General features: G+C 41.3%; 1 protein-coding gene across 1 annotated transcript; it reads left to right on the forward strand.

Moving 5' to 3' along the window:
* The first annotated feature begins 23 nt into the window (after positions 1 to 23).
* Positions 24 to 17,143, forward strand: gareml (GRB2 associated, regulator of MAPK1-like). Its single transcript, XM_056404927.1, has 7 exons — positions 24 to 2,167; positions 5,357 to 5,497; positions 9,485 to 9,615; positions 9,789 to 9,954; positions 10,882 to 11,732; positions 13,407 to 13,576; positions 14,384 to 17,143. The coding sequence occupies exons 1-7, from the start codon at positions 2,056 to 2,058 to the stop codon at positions 14,982 to 14,984; spliced, it is 2,172 nt and encodes a 723-aa protein (XP_056260902.1). The 5' UTR covers positions 24 to 2,055; the 3' UTR covers positions 14,985 to 17,143.
* Positions 17,144 to 17,565: the final 422 nt, after the last annotated feature.

The following is a 17,565-nucleotide window of genomic DNA, read 5'->3' on the forward strand; positions in this document are numbered from 1 at the left end:
GTGTGGGAATTAACCTCTGAACAACACTGAAATCTTAAACTCCTTGGTTGGTTCAATCCAGATTAAGTGGTCTTTTGGACAATTGTATCTTTCAATTTCAGTGTTTGCCATATCCTGTTGTGAGAGTGAAAACAGAATGAGTGAGCCATTAATGGCTAGTGAATCAGTTTGAGTTTACATTTTAACTAATTGAACAGACAAAATAAACCACAGCACTGCTATATTTGGTGTTGTGTTGGTTCATTTTAGGAAACTAGACATTACAAATTCAACCAAATATTTGAGATTGGACAAGCCAACTTGATAACCTGCATTGATGCACATAACTCTCTAACAATAGATATTGTGTATAGTGCTCTAAGTTACAATGGTAGAGTTAATATCAGTTATATAATTCTTTGGAACTGCTCACTCTGGGTTATGGCATGAAGGGCTGCAGCATCACAACTGGTTTGCTGGCAAGAATCAATAGCAAATGAATCAGTTTCTGTTTACAGTTTGGTTCATTGAACTGAGAGCAAGCTGACCAGAGTCCTGCCTGCGGCCAGAGGTTTAGTGCTGGGTGACGATGTGGATAAACTGATTCCACTTCTGCAACACATCACTACTGTCCATTTGAGCTGGTGACAAGACTTATGTGTAAAGGTACTTTATATAGACCTGCACAATTACTTCTGCTTACTTCACCCAAGTTGTGTCAAAGCTAAACACAAAATCCAACCCAAAACAGGTTTAGGAGACCCCTGTCATACAACTCTGTCTCTTGGTGATGTCACAGATGCAGTAATCTTTTAGTAGAGTGACCCTCTTGGGACTGAGATTAATTGATTGCTTTTTGATGGGAGGGATGAGATACAGGTCTGGTGTGTAAGCACTCATGAATTTGCTACATCATCAATGCTACATCATTAAATAAATGTCTGCTCTGAGTGTCTAGGGCAGCTGTCATGGTTGCTTCTTGTTCCTATAGTGCCAATTATGCCATGGATGTCAAAACATACAAAGCACATCCCCCATAAAAAATGTCTCGGCCTGTAAGTTAGATTTTCCACATACATTCTTAAGTACATCAACAAACTGCAAGTGAGTACACAATGCAGTGAACTGGAGGTGTAGAGCAGCATATAACAGGAACAGCCAGTACATCACTAGAGTAGATGTACTTGTTCCACCCTGGAAAGTCCAAACTCACATTCAGAAGAGACAACTACAAATGACACATCAATCATTCGTTTTGCTTTTTGCATCTATATGGTTATTTTGGTACTTTCACATCTCTTTTCAGCTGTTTTGCATCTTTGTGGTCAATTTTTTTAAGGTTGTTTTGCCTCTCTGTTATTGTATTGTGTCTCTTTTTGGTTGCTTTGCATGTCTTTGTGTGTCATTTTATATCTTTTACCAAAGCTCTGTGACTTTTAAACAGGAAATATAAGTCACCTCAGGCTCTGGCCCATGAGTCCACCGATCTTTTGGGCTCCTGGGCCTGTGCCTGCAAGGCCTGTTCAGTAATCCATTATTACACGCCAGAGAAGGTTGAGAAATCCTGCCCAAAAAGTCCCTCCTGCTATCGTTCCACCTACGCACCTGTTCAGATCAACGTGTTTGGACAAAGCGGTCTAATAATTAATGGGAAAATCATCATGAAGATACAAGGCAGGTTATCAAACAGTTATCTTGGAAAGATAGACGGGCGATTTCTTTACGTGTTTGTTTGATTTTTTTTTTTTTTTTTTACAGTTAGTTATAAAAAGTACAACATCCAACTTTTGCTTTGCTATTTCGTTCACGTGTATGTACGGGGGTGGTGGACAAAAACTAAATGACAGAGGGAGAAAGAGAGAGGGCTCGCGCTCCCTCCCACCGCTCGTGCGCAACGACTGTGACTGCGCTCCCTCTTTCCTACATTCAAACATGGCGAAACTCTTTGCCATTATACCACCACCATCACCCTCATCCTCCTCCACTTCATCGTCATCGTCGCCACCATCATCCTCATCATCATCATCTTCACTATCATCATCACCATTATCTCCGGTACCGTGATGACCCGGGAGGATGGAGAAGTTGTCGGCGAGCCTGTCGGAGATCACTTGGAGCCCGTTGGCGCTGCCGTTGGACGCGGTGGTCAGCAAGTTCCGTCTACCCACTCTGGTCCGTCTGGCCCACGGTAAGAGACAATCCTCACCTGGGGGCATCGACCGCGAGCACGGCCGTTAAAAACTTTCAGGGCTGTTGTATATTCTTTTGGCAACTGTTAGCTAATTACCGCTCCTCCGTCGCCTCACTGCCCAGAGGTAAGACAACTGTGACAGATATGAAGATGGACAACGATAAATATGGATTTCCAGTCAGGAAAAGTGAAAGACTTAAACTTGTCGAGTAAGGTGTGTTCCTACGGGGTTTTGTAGGTGTATCAACGCTGGGATGTGATGACAGATGAATCATTTTACTGAAGAATCTGTGGAGCGTTTTGGTAGTGTCAAGATTGTCAGGAAAAGTTTCCGCTTCCGGTCAAAACTTTCAAAATAAATCCTTAACCATATCAGAATGTTTTTTAATAAAGGAAAGCTTTTTAGAGATAAATTAACTTTTAAATGATAAAACAAATTAATAAGTGTAATTAACTAATAGTAGCTTAGAGGGTAACCTTGTACTATCTTTGCAAAGAAATTTAGGCAGTAATATTCACATGGGGATTAGAGCTGAAACAATCAATTGATTAATTGATTAATCAAGTGACAGACAATTAGCCACCAACTATTTTGATAATGGAATGATGATTTAAGTGAATTCCAAACAAATATACCAATTAATCCCACAGCTTTGGCTTTTCCAATGCGATGAGTTGCTTCTTCTCTGTGTTTATTATTAATGTAAACTAGAAATAATCTGCAAAATACTAGATAAAGAACAGGGTTGTTAGTTGCAGCCCTGATGGGCATACCATTACAGTTTAAAGCATAAATTTAAATGAATTTGCAATGTGTATATAGAAGATTGTGTCTTCTAAAGGAAAGATAGTCAAATAAGTGTTATTTAATTTTCTAAAATTATGTTTGTTGGTCTCTCACTAACTAGAGGTTAACAACTTTGTCTAGGTAGGCAACATCATCAGGCACCTACCGATTCCAGTAAACTGCACACAGTATTATTACGTTTACTAATGTGAGATTTGTAATGTTTTATACCAAATAACATTTAAGAGATTATAGTCTCTCTCAGCTGTTTACAAGCCTGTATTATACTATATTATACTACTATATTGATCAGATCAATTAATTAAACAGTCCCTGGCACTTAGTGAACACTTTCTACAAGTGACAAACAGCATAAATCACTTTAGTCAAATATGTGAATTTTTGATGCCTGATGTGCTTTGCAATTGTAGCATTACTTTTCACTATTGGCTGACAGGTCCAATAAATATGTAGTCCAGATTTTCTTTGAATTAGAATGGCTTTACCATGTATACATTAGTCACATCAGTTATGTTTTTGTTCATCACGTACAGTATTTTAGACATTATTGATGTCATCTGACAAAATATTAAAGAAGAAATTTCTAATGTCCCTATCAATGACTATACTTCTTTTGGTTCAAGGTGTGCAGTATTTTAACAAGTTTTACTGACTGTACCCCACTCCCTGGCCACATTTGGTGCTCTTATTTTGAAACCACCATGGCTTTATTTCCGTAATTTTTTTGGTTAAATCTGGCTACCTTGATGCAGCTGCAGCAATTACACAGACTTTCATAGTTCACACTAACCCACTGACTTGGATAAGAGAGTCATTATTTAACATTTGTGTTCAGTTTTCTATTTATTTGTGTTGTGTTTTCGTGCCAACATGATTCTCCACTGAACCAGATTTGGTGGCTTTACTTTGGGAACGGGCGATGGGTGTCATGGCCAAAGTTGTTCCAGTCCAGGGAGGCCCGGAAAGCCACAAAGTGTCTGTTGTGCTGCTGAAGTGCTGCTCAATTCTTTTCATATGTAAATGCTGTAATCTGTCGGTGAATGTGGTGAATACTAACGAGCAGCGACGAGGAGGAAAAACCTCCAACTTTCCCTGGTGAACAAAAGCGCGCACCCGAGCCATGTCATGGTCCCCGAAAATTACGCACCTTATTTCTGCCGGCGCGCGTGTGCGTTGTATAGAGGGGGCACCCGGAGGTGTATATTAACCGCAGTGTAGCTAGCCCACAGATGCCTGCTTGTTTGCACAGGCAGCCAACCCAGATGATGGTTAGTTATTTACAACAGGGTATGATGTAAGCATTTCGTACTGACATCCATTTAAATCTTATCAACAGCAACAACAATGTTTTATCTGGATGGTTCAGTGGTATGTGTTTGTGTGTGTGTGGTTGTGTGTGTGTGTATACAGTATTAATGCTCCAGACTGCTTTCTCTCAAATTCACTGAAACCGCTTGACAAATAGTCAATCAGACAAAGTCATGTCATGATTGTAAAGTACATTACGCGTGTACATTTTTGGTCAAACAGACCTTCATCAGAGCTTGTTTGAATTGGACATAAATGTGTTTTCTGTGGAAAATGACATTGCTGTGTGACCTGACACCTCTGAGGATAAGAGAGAAGATATGTCTGACTTGGGTGAACTGAACCTTATACAGCAAAAACTTTGATGTGCTCACCAGCCAGAGCGAACTGAGACACACAGATATGATTTTAGTGTCAAGTCTCAAGTGACAATGAGCTAAACTCCCAATAGAACAAAAAGGTCCTCTGACGATCATTATCTTTTCATCAGAGCACCTGTTGTGTTTCTACTTACAGACTCTTCTGTTTCTATTCAGCCATCCATCAACATGACTGTTGGACTAAAAGGTTTGGGAGTAACTGCTCTCCCTCAGTAACAAGAACAAAAAGATGTGCATCCATGTGATCTGTGTGTGAGTCTGTGAGTGTGAGAGAGAGAGTGATTGAATTGTACCACTGCGCTATCAGCAGAAATCAATGCTGTTGTGCTACATGATGGCTCTAGTGAAAGCTGGGGAGCTGTGTGTGTGTGTGTGTGTGTGTGTGTGTGTGTGTGTGTGTGTGTGTGTGTGTGTGTGTGTGTATGGGGGCTGTGTAATAGTAGGTTGCCAGTTGCATAGCGGGGTCCTGATGAGTAGGTTAGGGGTGGTGAACCGTCACTGATGGTGGTAATTAGTGACACTGAATCCTGAACGCATGTGTGTGTTTGTGTGTGTGGGGATGTGTTTTAGTGTTTTCCATTGCTGAGCCACTTACTGTGACCTTAGAAATGAAAACCATAGGCCAGCAGACTGTTTGTTTATCCCTAATCCATTTCTGTGTTGATTTGTGTGTGTGTGTGTGTGTTACAGGTGAATGTGTGGAGGGTCTGTCAGAGGAAGATGTGGTGCTGTTACACTCCTGTCGTCAGTGGACCACAGTGACGGCTCACAGCTTAGAGGAGGGACACTACGTCATTGGACCCAAGATAGACATCCCTCTGCAATACCAGGGTGAGAGTACACACACACACACACACACACACACACACACACACACACACACACACACACACACACACACACACACACACACACACACACACACACAGCTTTTCTCCACTACCATGGACAAATATTCCTTATTAGTCAAAATTTGTCCTCATCCTAAAAGTACCAATTCTTCCCTAAAATGTACTTTTTCTCTAGGGGGTAAAAATAAATACATTTTCTTTTTTTTTTTAGCAGGTCAACATTTTCCGCTTGTTCTATATTTGGTGGGGAATTCATGTCTTTTTGGGGGGTTGGCACAATGTGCAGAAATTTCCCGGAAAACCTGCAATGACATTTAATGAAATTTAGAAATTACGAGGGTGCATAGATGGCTCTTTAAGACAAAGTATGTTTTTAATTATTTTGATGTCTTTATCAGACAGTGATAAAGGAGTTTTGACAGGAAAATGAGGAAACAAGAATTGTTCCCAGCCAGACTCAAAGCAGGGATGTCATCTTAACCTCTAAGCCACAGTGGTGCTGTAAAATTTAATTAATTTAAATGCTAAAATAAGTTTAGGTTCAATAGTTTGTTCCCATTTCAACCAGGCTGATAAGAGTTCATTTTGATGTAAATCAGATAATAAACAGGAACAGAAAATGAACACAACACTGTACAATTTAGTCACAATAGATCTCTCAACAGAACAGTGTCCTAATTATTTTGGTATTTAGTGATTCATCATGAACTTGGCAGACAACACTATTCAAAAGCTCAGATCTTTCAAGTCAAGACATAGTCTGACGAATATAAACTCCCAAAGAGGGTTTCTTCATAGAGAAGGAGAATTTCACATAATCCTTACAGTCACAATCTATGATTTAAACTGTGATTTAACAGTGAAGTAGTACATTTGCATATTGCAGGTTCATGAGCAGAGCTGAAATTATTGTGTGATTCATCAATTACTTAAAGAACAGAAAGTTATACAGTAACTATTTTGATAAGCTTCACAATTGTAAAGTTTTCTGCATTTCTTTGTCATGAACTGAATATCTTTGGGTTTTATACTGTTGGTTGGACAAGATTAATCAATACTGAAAAAAACCTTTAGTTGCAGACCATCTAGGATGATTGGAAGCTTTCTTTTTAGTTTGCATGTTCTTAACATGTTTGTGTGACTTCCCTCTGATTAAGAAAACCCATAAAGAAATAATTTGAAATCTTGGGAAATACTTATTTGCTTCCGTGATACCACTCTCATGCCTCTACAGTAAATATTTACAACAGTTCATCATTTTAGAGGATCTTATGTGTCGGACCAGTAACAGTTTCTTTTTGTTGCTTGGCCATTGGTCCTGACAAAAGAAAAATGTGATTTGTGTGAAGAAGTCATGTATTAAAACTTGAATGAAATTCAACATTCAACACTGAAACCCTATAATTAAACCCTAGTGTACATACACACACTCAATACAACTACTACTACTGTAGATGTGACCTTCCCTGACTCCTCCTGTCCATTCACTTTTCATCTTCCTGCTGAATGAGTCAAGTCAGTATGACCTCACCGGAGCTCATCCCCAAAATCCCATTGTTCAGACTCCCCATCCAGTCACATTATTTGCTGTGTAACTGGATCTTAATGCCTCCTCTCCATTGCTTCCTCCACTGATGGAGCACAGATGTTACCTCACACTACCGCTGCCTCTCAGGCTCCTTTTCGTTGAGATCATTGTCATTTTAGACATTGTAGCATTTCACAATCGGAAGCATGTGACCGCAAGTATTTCCGATATTAGCAAGAACCAAGATAAGATCCAAGAACCAAGCTCAAGAACTCATAGCACTGGATAAAACCCAAAAGACAAGAGCTGGCTCATTCACACGATACATGACAAAGATGCTCCAAGTGCTACCACTTGTAACTATGGGTGTTTCCAAATTAACCAGAGCTGAAACTTAAGGAATTATAACTGCAGTCACCTTGGATAATCATTTTTAGAGCGCTAAGTCTAGAAATTAAAAAGACGCATAACAGCAGCTACATGATTCATTTGAGTTTTGAATCATCATTTTCTTTGTTGTAGGATTTGCCTTCTCTTGCTGCTCCTTTTTTTTTTTTTTTTTTTTTTAAATCAACTGGTTTCCAGTTTTTGAAAATACCAGTGTCTATTCAGTCAATAATGTTCATGGCAGGGACTTTTTTGGGGGGAAGTAACTGGGGATACGGAACCAAAATGGTTCCACTGTTGGAAAAGTGGCTTTTCTGTAAGAGTCTAATAGGAAATAGCCTTAAGAGCTGCCATAGGGTGACTTTGGGTTGTTGGATCCTGTAGCATTACATCAACCTGATGTCCTCATTAGTACTGCCTTATTTTGATGATACATTTTGGTAGACAAGAAAAAGCGAGACAGCAAAGCCAATTAATTTGTTTGCTTACTTTTAGGACTATCTTTATGTCTCTCTGACATGTGAGTTGTTGAATCAGAGGCCATCACCAGTGATGAGATAACGTCTGTATGATGACTTCATACAGGAAGTCTAAATAAGCTTAGGAGGAGAGCAATATAGGATTCCCCCTGGGGATGGACAACAGGATGCTCCCTCCTCCTTCTCGATGTGTCTGTCTGCATCCTCCTCTGTTCATCATAGAGCGGCAAGGATGACTAAAATGTAGAGGACAGAAAAGCTGAATGATCCCTTGTCATGAATAAGGTTTCAGGGAAGTGGAAGTAGTGGCCAAATACTCATGTGTAGGGATTTAAAAGCCTCAGAATGATTCTGTTTTTATTTCTTCAAACGTTTTCTCACAGAGTAATAGTAGATCTTTGGTGTGTTGTCACATCTCAGTAACATTTGGAGTCTCACTTCTAGCTATAAAATCCTCTTATAAGAGTTTCCTAGATGGAGCTGGAGTTTTGTTTGGTATAGCTGTAAAGCCTGTTTCGTTTCAAACCCCTCCTCAGCCTGTCACTTTTTTTTAGGGAAGGGGGTTGGTGGGTTGTGTGGAAAAGTAGCACTTGCTGGTATTGTTCGTTGGGTGGAAGCTCCTTATCCTGGGGGCTGTGTTTGAATTGGAAGGTGGGGGGTGGAGGAGAAAGAGGGCGAGAGGGAAGGAGGGAGGTGCTGGCGAGGAGGATGGTGGAGTTTGGTATTCTGCTCTGCCTCCCAGACAAAAAAAAAAAAAAAAAAAAACTTTTTTTCTTTCCCTCACACACAAACACTTTGACTCTGTGAGAAAAAAGAGGATCCTTCGAGGGTTATCGAAGTTCAATGCAAGAAAAATGTGAGCGCCATTAAAAATATTCTTTAAACACAGCTGACTTGGAGCACATTGTGCATTCCTTTACAACATCACAAAGTGGTACGAACCAAAAAAAAATGTACAGTTTAAAGAACACAAACACAGTTACTGGACTGCAACACTGGAGCACATAAGTGTGAAAGATTTACAGACGGAGGAGGGGATGAGCAAAGGGAAGAAGGGTAAAAGAGAGAGAGAGAGTTGTGTGTGTGAGTGTCTCCATGGTGATGTGTCTCTGCTCTGCGTGAGAATGGGGGTCCTTTATTGGTTGCTATGCCAACCCCGTCGGCTGTTGATTGGCCAAGAGCTGGTGCCAGGTCATAGGTCACGGAGGTGTCTTTGTATTCTTCTCGTCCAAACGGTGTCTACTGCGAATGTGTGTGTGTGTGTGTGTTTGAAGTAAGACTGCAGGAAGTCAAATAATAGAAAAAAGAAAGAGAACAAAAAACTTTACCCTTTCTTTTTCCTTCCTTTCCTCGTCTTCTTCCTTGGGCTAATTTCTCTTCTTGTCTCTTTCCTTGTCCTCCTTCCTTCCCTCCTTTACCCTTCTTATTCATCATCCTCTCCTCTTTGGACTGCCTCCACTGTATTCTTCTTCTGTCCTTTCCTTCACCAACTTCTTCCCTTGTCCGCCTTTATCACCCCCACCCCCACCCCCCCACCCCAATCACCCGCTTCCTGTTTCCTCTGTCCTCATAGGCAAGTTCAAGTTGTTGGATGAAGACCGGGACGTCAGGGATCCGGTCCAGTATTTCTCCAGTGTGGAGGAAGTTGCTGGAGTCTTCCCTGACCGGGTCTTTGTCATGGAGACAATCACCTTTAGTGTCAAGGTTAGCACTTTTTCACATCTTCATATAAAGCATTTCCTGCTCTACTTTACTTTATTTCGCCTTCAGTATGCAGGTAATATTCTATCTAGGATTTTCAGTAGCATGACTAAGTCTGCACGCAACCCTGTAGCAATGCATTATCACATCCACTTATCCATGCCTGTGTGCTGCAGGTTGTTTCAGGGGAGTTCAGTGAGGACAGTGAGCCCTACAGCTTCACTCTGCAGGCTGGAGATGAGCTGTCACTCATGGGGAAAGCGGAGCTTCTCTGTGCCACACCGTCTAAGGAAAAGACGGGATTGAGCGCTCTCCTGAGACGCCTGGGAAAGACTCCTAGGAGTAAGTAAAGGCCAAATTCAGTGTGTTGAGGTCTGTGTTTCACAGTCCTATTTCAGTGGTTGCATATGAGAATAAGGAAGAGGGAATGAGTGACATTAGTGTTAATACTGTATGGGATGAAATATTCATTCTTGAAAAGGGACACCAGCTGTTGATTTTCTAATTGATATGGATGATTGATGAACTGGTTGGTTCAGTTTAAAGATTATAACTCTTGAAAAGGCTGAAAATGAAATATCTATAAAACTACAATTTCTGCAAAAAAAAAGGTGCTTTATATCTTTGTCTTCTTTCACAACAAAAAAAAATGGGTTCATAGTTGTGAAAAGGCGTCCAGTCTCCATTTTTGTGTTTCTTTAATTCGTTGACCAAACTGTGATCACAGAAGGTTTGCTGTAGAAGCTGAGCAGATCACTAAGCCTTTCTTTAGCTCGCTTAATATTGTTTTCACTATCAGCAACATCTTCATCTCCACCAACATCAGAAACTTGTAAGGAGAAAACACAAGCTGCACAACAGTAGTTAGGAGGCGCACATCAGCATAGCACACAGCTCTGTGGGTAGAGCCAAAACCCTAAAGCACAACTGTGAATTCATCACATTTTGGTTACCGTAAAAAAAGAAATACGAGAGGTCCGTGTCCGACTGGAAATACAAGGGGAATGTTAAGCTTGTGTTTCCAGTCGGACACGGACCTCCCCGACCAAGCCTACTGTTTGGCTGTCGGAGAACACGATATGCAATTTTAACACCACATATCTTGAACTGCACATTATTGTCGTCTTTCTTTATCAAAGTATTTCCAGACATCGCTTTCCCTAGTCACGGCTGCCACGGTGCACGTTACGTAACGCCAACTGAGTTGAATTTATGTAGCCAAAAACAACACATGCGCAGGTGTTAACTTTTCTTTCTGCGCCTCTTCAGGTAAAACTCCCTGCCTGGTCTGTATGAACCATCGCACCAATCAGAGTGTCAGCTTGCCCTTTGGCTGCCGTGGACGCTTTTGCACACGCTCCCCTCTGGAACAAGGCATGCTGGGAGGGGAGCACACGGTACGAAGCATAATCGAGAGAGTTCGCCTCCCCGTCAATGTGTCCGTACCTTCACGACCACCACGGAACCCCTACGACCGCCATGCGGTCCGAGAGGGCCACCGCTACAAGCTGCTCAACATCGTCAGCAAGACGGTGGTGCTCTGCATGGTACTACGCCGACAGGAGGTCTCCCCCTCCCATTTCCTGCTGCTGCGTTGCATGCCCCGGTTTAATGTGGCCGAGGTCTCCGTTCACACAGCGGCGCTGGAGAGCCTCCTGTTGCGACACGCATTTGACCCAGATGCCTACTCTCGTGCAGTTAGAGAAACCCGGCCAGAGCTGGAGTGTATGACCGAGGAGTGTGTGAGCCCACGGCGCTCTCGCATGTGTGTGTCGGGTCAGGACTCATTGGCACCGGCACTGCAGCGCCTCTCAATGTGTGGGTATGGGGGAGGGGTTTCGGACAGCCTATCACAGCGCTGTAGGGACTCTCTTGGAGAGAGACTCGGGGAGGGACCAGGTGAGGAGAGGGAGTATGTGACTCCTGAATGGACTGAGGCTGAAATGAGGACCAGTGAGGAAATCCCTTACGAGGAACTCTGGACCAATCAGAACGCAGAGGGTTTGGGGAAGGAACCAAACCTCATCTCCTTCCATTCATCTTCCTCACTGGACGGTTCTCTTGGTACTGTGGTGACAAGAGTGTCCACCCCACCACCTGTACCTCCAAAATCTGATGCTGTGAGTTTCAGTCTTTAACTCTTTGTCTTTCTTTTTGTCCTTCTGTCTCTTATTCCTCTTATCTGTCCACAGCAGCATCCGGCTGTTAAAAGTCAGGATGCCTGGCTTGAATTATTCATACATTACAGCTTTTAAACCTCACTGACCACACAAACATGCGCACACACACACACACACACACACACACACACACACACACACACACACACACACACACCAGAGCTTTCCTGGAAAGGCCGTCATACACTCACAGCCCATGTGCTCAGAGCACATGAATACATACGTCATCACTAAGGCTGCAGTTACATGTTTGCTGTATTTATTGCTTCATATTAGTCTGTTTTTTTTTTCCATATAATAAAAAATGCATTAAAAAATATATAATAAAAAACGAAGATCAGTTCCCATAACCCAAGGTCATGTTCATATAGCTTAATGTATGAACAACAGTTAAAATCCCAAACATATTCAATTTAATTTAATTTACCAGTCATATAAAACTCTGGAAAGAGAGACTACTTTACATTTTTTGCTTGACAAATGGCTTAAACAATTAATCGATTTTTAGAATTGTTCTTGATTGTTTTTCTGTTGATCAAGTAAATGTTGAAACATTAATCCAGTTATTTCAAACCACCTTTCCTTAGTTTTTATGACAAAACGAGTCACAAAACCCTCCTCCTGCACAGCCTGTGTTCCACCAGCTTTTTAAGGGTTCAGTCATGGGTTTATATATCAGGGTAAATTTAACAAATAATTTTTATTATTTTGTGTACATTCAAATCCTATGACCTCCAGTGGAAAAGAGATTAGTTAGTTAAGGGGAAAGGACTTTGGTTATTTCTTATAGAGGAAAGGCTCTTGATATCAGTCCTGTGTACTTGACTCAGTAGTTATTTGTGGTAACCCAGTTATTCTCCCTCTAATGATTGAAAATGACGTACATACTGTAGCAAGCAGACAGTAAGAAAAGTACAAATATTAATGAACAATGTGTGGTGCTGTCATTACTGTGGTACATCACTTTGAGATGAACAAAACATTTTTTTACAAAATGTATGTGTAGGGTTGTTGTGCAGTGCTACAGTTCCTCATGCTCCTTATGTTCCTCTGTATGAAAAACACCCTAAAAAACAAATGGTTTTAAAACCAGAGAATGTTGTGTCATGTTGAAATCAAGCTTGTTTTTGTTGCTGCTGTTCCCCACCGTTCGTGTTCATATGTTAGTGCATATGGTGTCTGTGTTTGAAAGGGGGGCCATTATCATGCTTGTTTTGTTTAATTAACTTTTTTTCTTTTGAAGTGATGGCAGCTAACAGCAGTACAGAGAGGGTATGTGGGTGCTGATGTCTGCTATGCAGCTGGATTATACCCTGTCACACATCGTTCCTCATTCCCTGATATTTAGCCTGCCAAGACACGACAGGAGAGTGTGCATATGTGTGTGTGTGTGTGTTTGTGAATGTGTGTGTGAAGAGCTTTATACTGGATGTGAGGGAGTTTGTTTGAGGTGTAAAGGTCACTAAGTTTGACATTTACCAAGCAGAACATTGAGATAAGTCAGCAGACACACATTCACACGCAAACTAAAACCTCCTGAGAAGTCAAGTTTTAGGAGTTACAGTTTTTTGCTGTTGTAGCTCTCATTTGTTCTATGTGTGTGTTTGTATGTAGGTGAGAGAGGAATGTCGCTACTTGATTGCCCCTCCGGTCCCCCCTCGCTGCTCTAAGGGGGGCTCCATTTCCAGTCCGGCCCCCAGCCCGCCCATCCCACCTCGCTTCCCCAAAACCTCCACCTCCCCGAGACCCAACCTCTCCTTCTACTCCTCTGGACTTCAGGACAGGTACAGTATGACAATTTTGTTGTTACAAAAACATAACAAATCAGCCTTTATATTATCAATAAATCATTATCACATTTCTTTGGAATTATTAGTATAATTACTCAGAGAGCCTCTTCTGGAATCAACACTGTTTTGATTTGCACGTGCTTTATGGTACAAACAGGAAGAGGACAGCGTTCTTTTATGTCAAATTGTTCTTCACTGGCTACCAGTGTTTCCTAATCAAAGGATGACGTAAAATCTCATTGTTCTCACTCTGAATAGAGAACATAATAGGGATAATTGTAAATACAATCAGCCATGACTTTGGAAATAGCAACTGAGAAAAGAGAAAAGATTCTAGGCAAAAGCTCCATTAGTGAGCTGTTCTGGAGCTTTCGATTAGATGACATGATCTTCATCAGCAGATGGAGTTTGACCACTTGTAATGTAACTGTAAATGTTCACAACACAACATAAATGAGACGTTCCTTAAAGTGCTCAGCAAGAAAGGGAATTTTACACATTTACAGTTACATGTCTAGTTGACATAGAAAAACTGTATCAACTGCATTTTAATGATAGTCATTTAAATACTGTTGAAATAATTAATATTGAAAATATCCATGTTTAGCCTAGTTTTAACTTTAAAAGGTTAGATGTGTTTTGACCTGTAAATCTGCTGCAAAAACACTTACCAGGAAAAGACATATAGACTGTATAAACTATAGCCCAAAAATGATTTCAGTTTTTCACATGGGATTTATTGGTGTTAAGTCATGATAACTTATTGTAGCAACTAATATAATTTCTCCTGCCCTGTCCCAGCTGCTCACCCTCTCCAGATGCTTCTCTCTACTGTTACCCATGCTCCTGGGCGGACTGCCCTGCCCCTAACCCCGCCAGTCCTGAGCCAGTCCCTGCCATCTCTGCAGACAACACAACCAATCCTCAGCCAGCACAGGCCACCTGGGCAGAGCCGTGGGTGGATTCTTTCACGTCCTCCGGTCCCCGACTCAGGCCGCCACCTCCACAGAGTCGATTCGCTCCCTTTGGGGCGTTGAACCCCTTCAACCGCCAGTCCCCTTGCCCCTCGCCTGAGCCCACTGCCAATCCCACGACAGATTCCTCTAGAGGTGCAGAGGGCGGTGGGACATCCACAGGGATCACCGAAGGGTTGTCCCCGCCCCCTGACCCCACCTGGCGACCTCCTGCTGACCTGTCTGCTCTGTCATTGGAGGAGGTGTCGGCATGCCTGCGTTTCATTGGCCTATCAGAGGCAGCGGTAGCTGTATTTCAGAGGGAGCGAATTGATGGCAGCCTCCTGGTGCAGCTGACTGAGGACATCCTGTCACATGACTTCCACCTGAGTCGACTCCATGTCACCAAGATCACACAGTTCATACAGGGCTGGAGGCCCAAAATCTAACACACACACACTGTCCTGATAATGTGCCTGTTGGCTCCTGAGCCTTCCTGAATGTGCCTTCCACTGTGACCAACTGGCTGCTGAGCCCCTCTGACTGAAGCTGAGACTTAGCTGAAGGAAACCGTGCCACCCTGTGGTCAAACTGTAGAACTGACACTTGATTGGCTCTCATGCTGAGAGTCTCCGACAGATTGACTGCATATTTCCTGTCTGAATCACAGACTGGGACTAGTTTACTAACAAATGGCTACAACAGAGAGCTACATGATGAAAGTGCCCTGTTTCAACTCATATTTGTGGCAGAAAGTCAACCATGATACATCTTCATGCTACAAAACAGCAGAAAGGTTTTAAGCACTACTTACATTTGTGTAGCCTTCATGCTGTGGTCCCACATAAAATCTGAAATGAGGGGGAAACACGCATTCATTTTACGTAAAAAATACTATGACAAATCAACAGAATTCCTGCAGTTTTTACACCTTGCATAAATTACACTGCAGTAAGAGTATGACGTGTGTTTTTACAATATAAGGAGCATTAAGGGATTCACAGCCTCTTTTGTTGACCAGTAGGAGATGTAACAATGAACCTGTCCCCTACACAAGTGTCTTGTAGAGCCTTCTTCATCTGTTTCAATGAGCTTTGGTGGCATGTAACTGGCAAAAATAAATAACACAATGAGAGGTTCTGTGGAGATAAGAGGGAGATAGTTGTGGACAGCTAAATAAAAAAAAGAAAAATACAGAAAGTCTGAAATCTTAGCACCCAATTAATTACTGAGTTTCTGGTGCTAATCAATGATTCACTGAACCCTCTCTGAATATACAGCATTCTGTATCAAGGCCATTTTGTGTTTTGCAACAGTGACTTTTTTATTAACCCCCTTAAAAGGATACCACGAGATGTCTGTTGTCAGATACACAGATGTGTCGCCATGCTATAATAGAATTTTTGACCGCCTCAGAAATAGAGTTCGTACCTCAGATCACCTTTCCAGATATGCTTGATTTAGCCATGCATAATGATTAGTAACATGATCACATAGCCATTTGATTTTTAGTTCTTCAGTATGCAACATGAGACAAAAAACATAATGGTGACTACTTGAAAGAAATAGGTCCAGTATAACCAAACAGTGCAAGAAATGTCAGAATAATTTGAGAAAGATCCACAGCCCCATAAAAGATACTATAATTTGTCAAACAATCTGTTGAAGGATTAATAATATTGCATTAGATATTGAAACAATGGTTGTAGTTATTAAATCTAAATTAAATCATTTAGTAGGAACATGCCTTGCTTTCTGAAGTAAGTTGAAGGAAATTTTTTCTATTTTCTTAAATTTCATAGACCAAATGATTAATTCACTATTTGTAAAAAAAAAAAAATTAGTCAACAGATAAATCAATAATGAAAATTATCATTATCAGCCCTACATTTTTATTTCAGCTTTGGTATATAAATCCCTCCAAATCCGGCCCAATTATGTACAAAATGACAAAATGTATCAATTATGCTACAGATTTGTCAGACAAGTCTCTCTTCTTAATGAGCAACAAAATGGCCAAACATCTTCCAGGACTAAGAAATTGTTGGTTCTGAATGAATCCGGACATCAGCAGATTGACGGACAGAAGTTTTCTTCCATCTATTCAAATTAAAAGGAGGCTTGCTTTATGAATTCTACACAAATCCTGCATGATTAGGGGAATAAACTATTTAAAGCGCCCTACAGGTACGGACGATAGTACTGTTATATAACCTGGGACAAGTTAACCAGATAACTGTGAAAATGTAATTTATGTTGTTGTAAATGTTAAAGACAACTTGTTTAGTTTTCGTGATTTTCGTATTGTCATACAAGCTGCTGTTGCTCTCATAGTGTCTGAAATAATCCTCTTTAAATTCCATATTCCCAAAATTCCCAAAGGCTGCATACCAACTTCCTCAAAACTATTTCTCACGACATCTCGTAAACTCCACCACCCCCCCACCCCCCATGCACACACACACACACACTTTACCTCCACCTTGGTTCACTACACCTACATAATATTGATGTACTCTGTGATCATGTAACTGCAAGGCCACTGTAAGAAGAGCAATGAAGAAATAAATGAGAAAATAAAATAAATAGAAACTTAATGACCTCTGAAGATCACGTTATGCTCTCTTGTTTGCTCTGGCGGTTGTGGGGAGCCTGAGTCATAGCAACACACAGACAGGAGGTGGTGAGGCTTATGGAAGATAAGGCTGAATACACTACCACAGTTACTGCATTGATAGAAAACAATATAACACAACAGCATACCAGATCAGTCAGTTTTCAGAGTGACAAGCTGTTTAGCCATGTGTAGTCGCAGACACAACGTCCAGTACAAGTTAATACATATTCCCAGGCAAAATATAACTGCCTACAAGTACAGCTCAAACATACCACTGCAACCATAGACTGTATAAGAAGATGGATGTAGTCTCTGTGACGTCATGCATAGGTTTCTGAAGAACGGTTTTGAAGCTCTGCTAATGTCATCTTGGCAGTGCATGACGTGAAAACAGACTATTGGACCTACTCTTT

This window comes from Seriola aureovittata, chromosome 19 (genome assembly GCF_021018895.1).
Source record: "Seriola aureovittata isolate HTS-2021-v1 ecotype China chromosome 19, ASM2101889v1, whole genome shotgun sequence".
Classification (NCBI taxonomy): Eukaryota; Metazoa; Chordata; class Actinopteri; order Carangiformes; family Carangidae; genus Seriola; species Seriola aureovittata.

Bases quoted from the DNA above. Each gene is read 5' to 3' on its own strand.
- gareml (XM_056404927.1), top strand. From the start codon at position 2,056: ATGGAGAAGTTGTCGGCGAGCCTGTCGGAGATCACTTGGAGCCCGTTG. The intron at 2,168-5,356 runs GTAAGAGACAAT...TGTGTGTTACAG, and splicing joins TCTGGTCCGTCTGGCCCACG to GTGAATGTGTGGAGGGTCTG. The intron at 9,616-9,788 runs GTTAGCACTTTT...TGTGTGCTGCAG, and splicing joins CAATCACCTTTAGTGTCAAG to GTTGTTTCAGGGGAGTTCAG.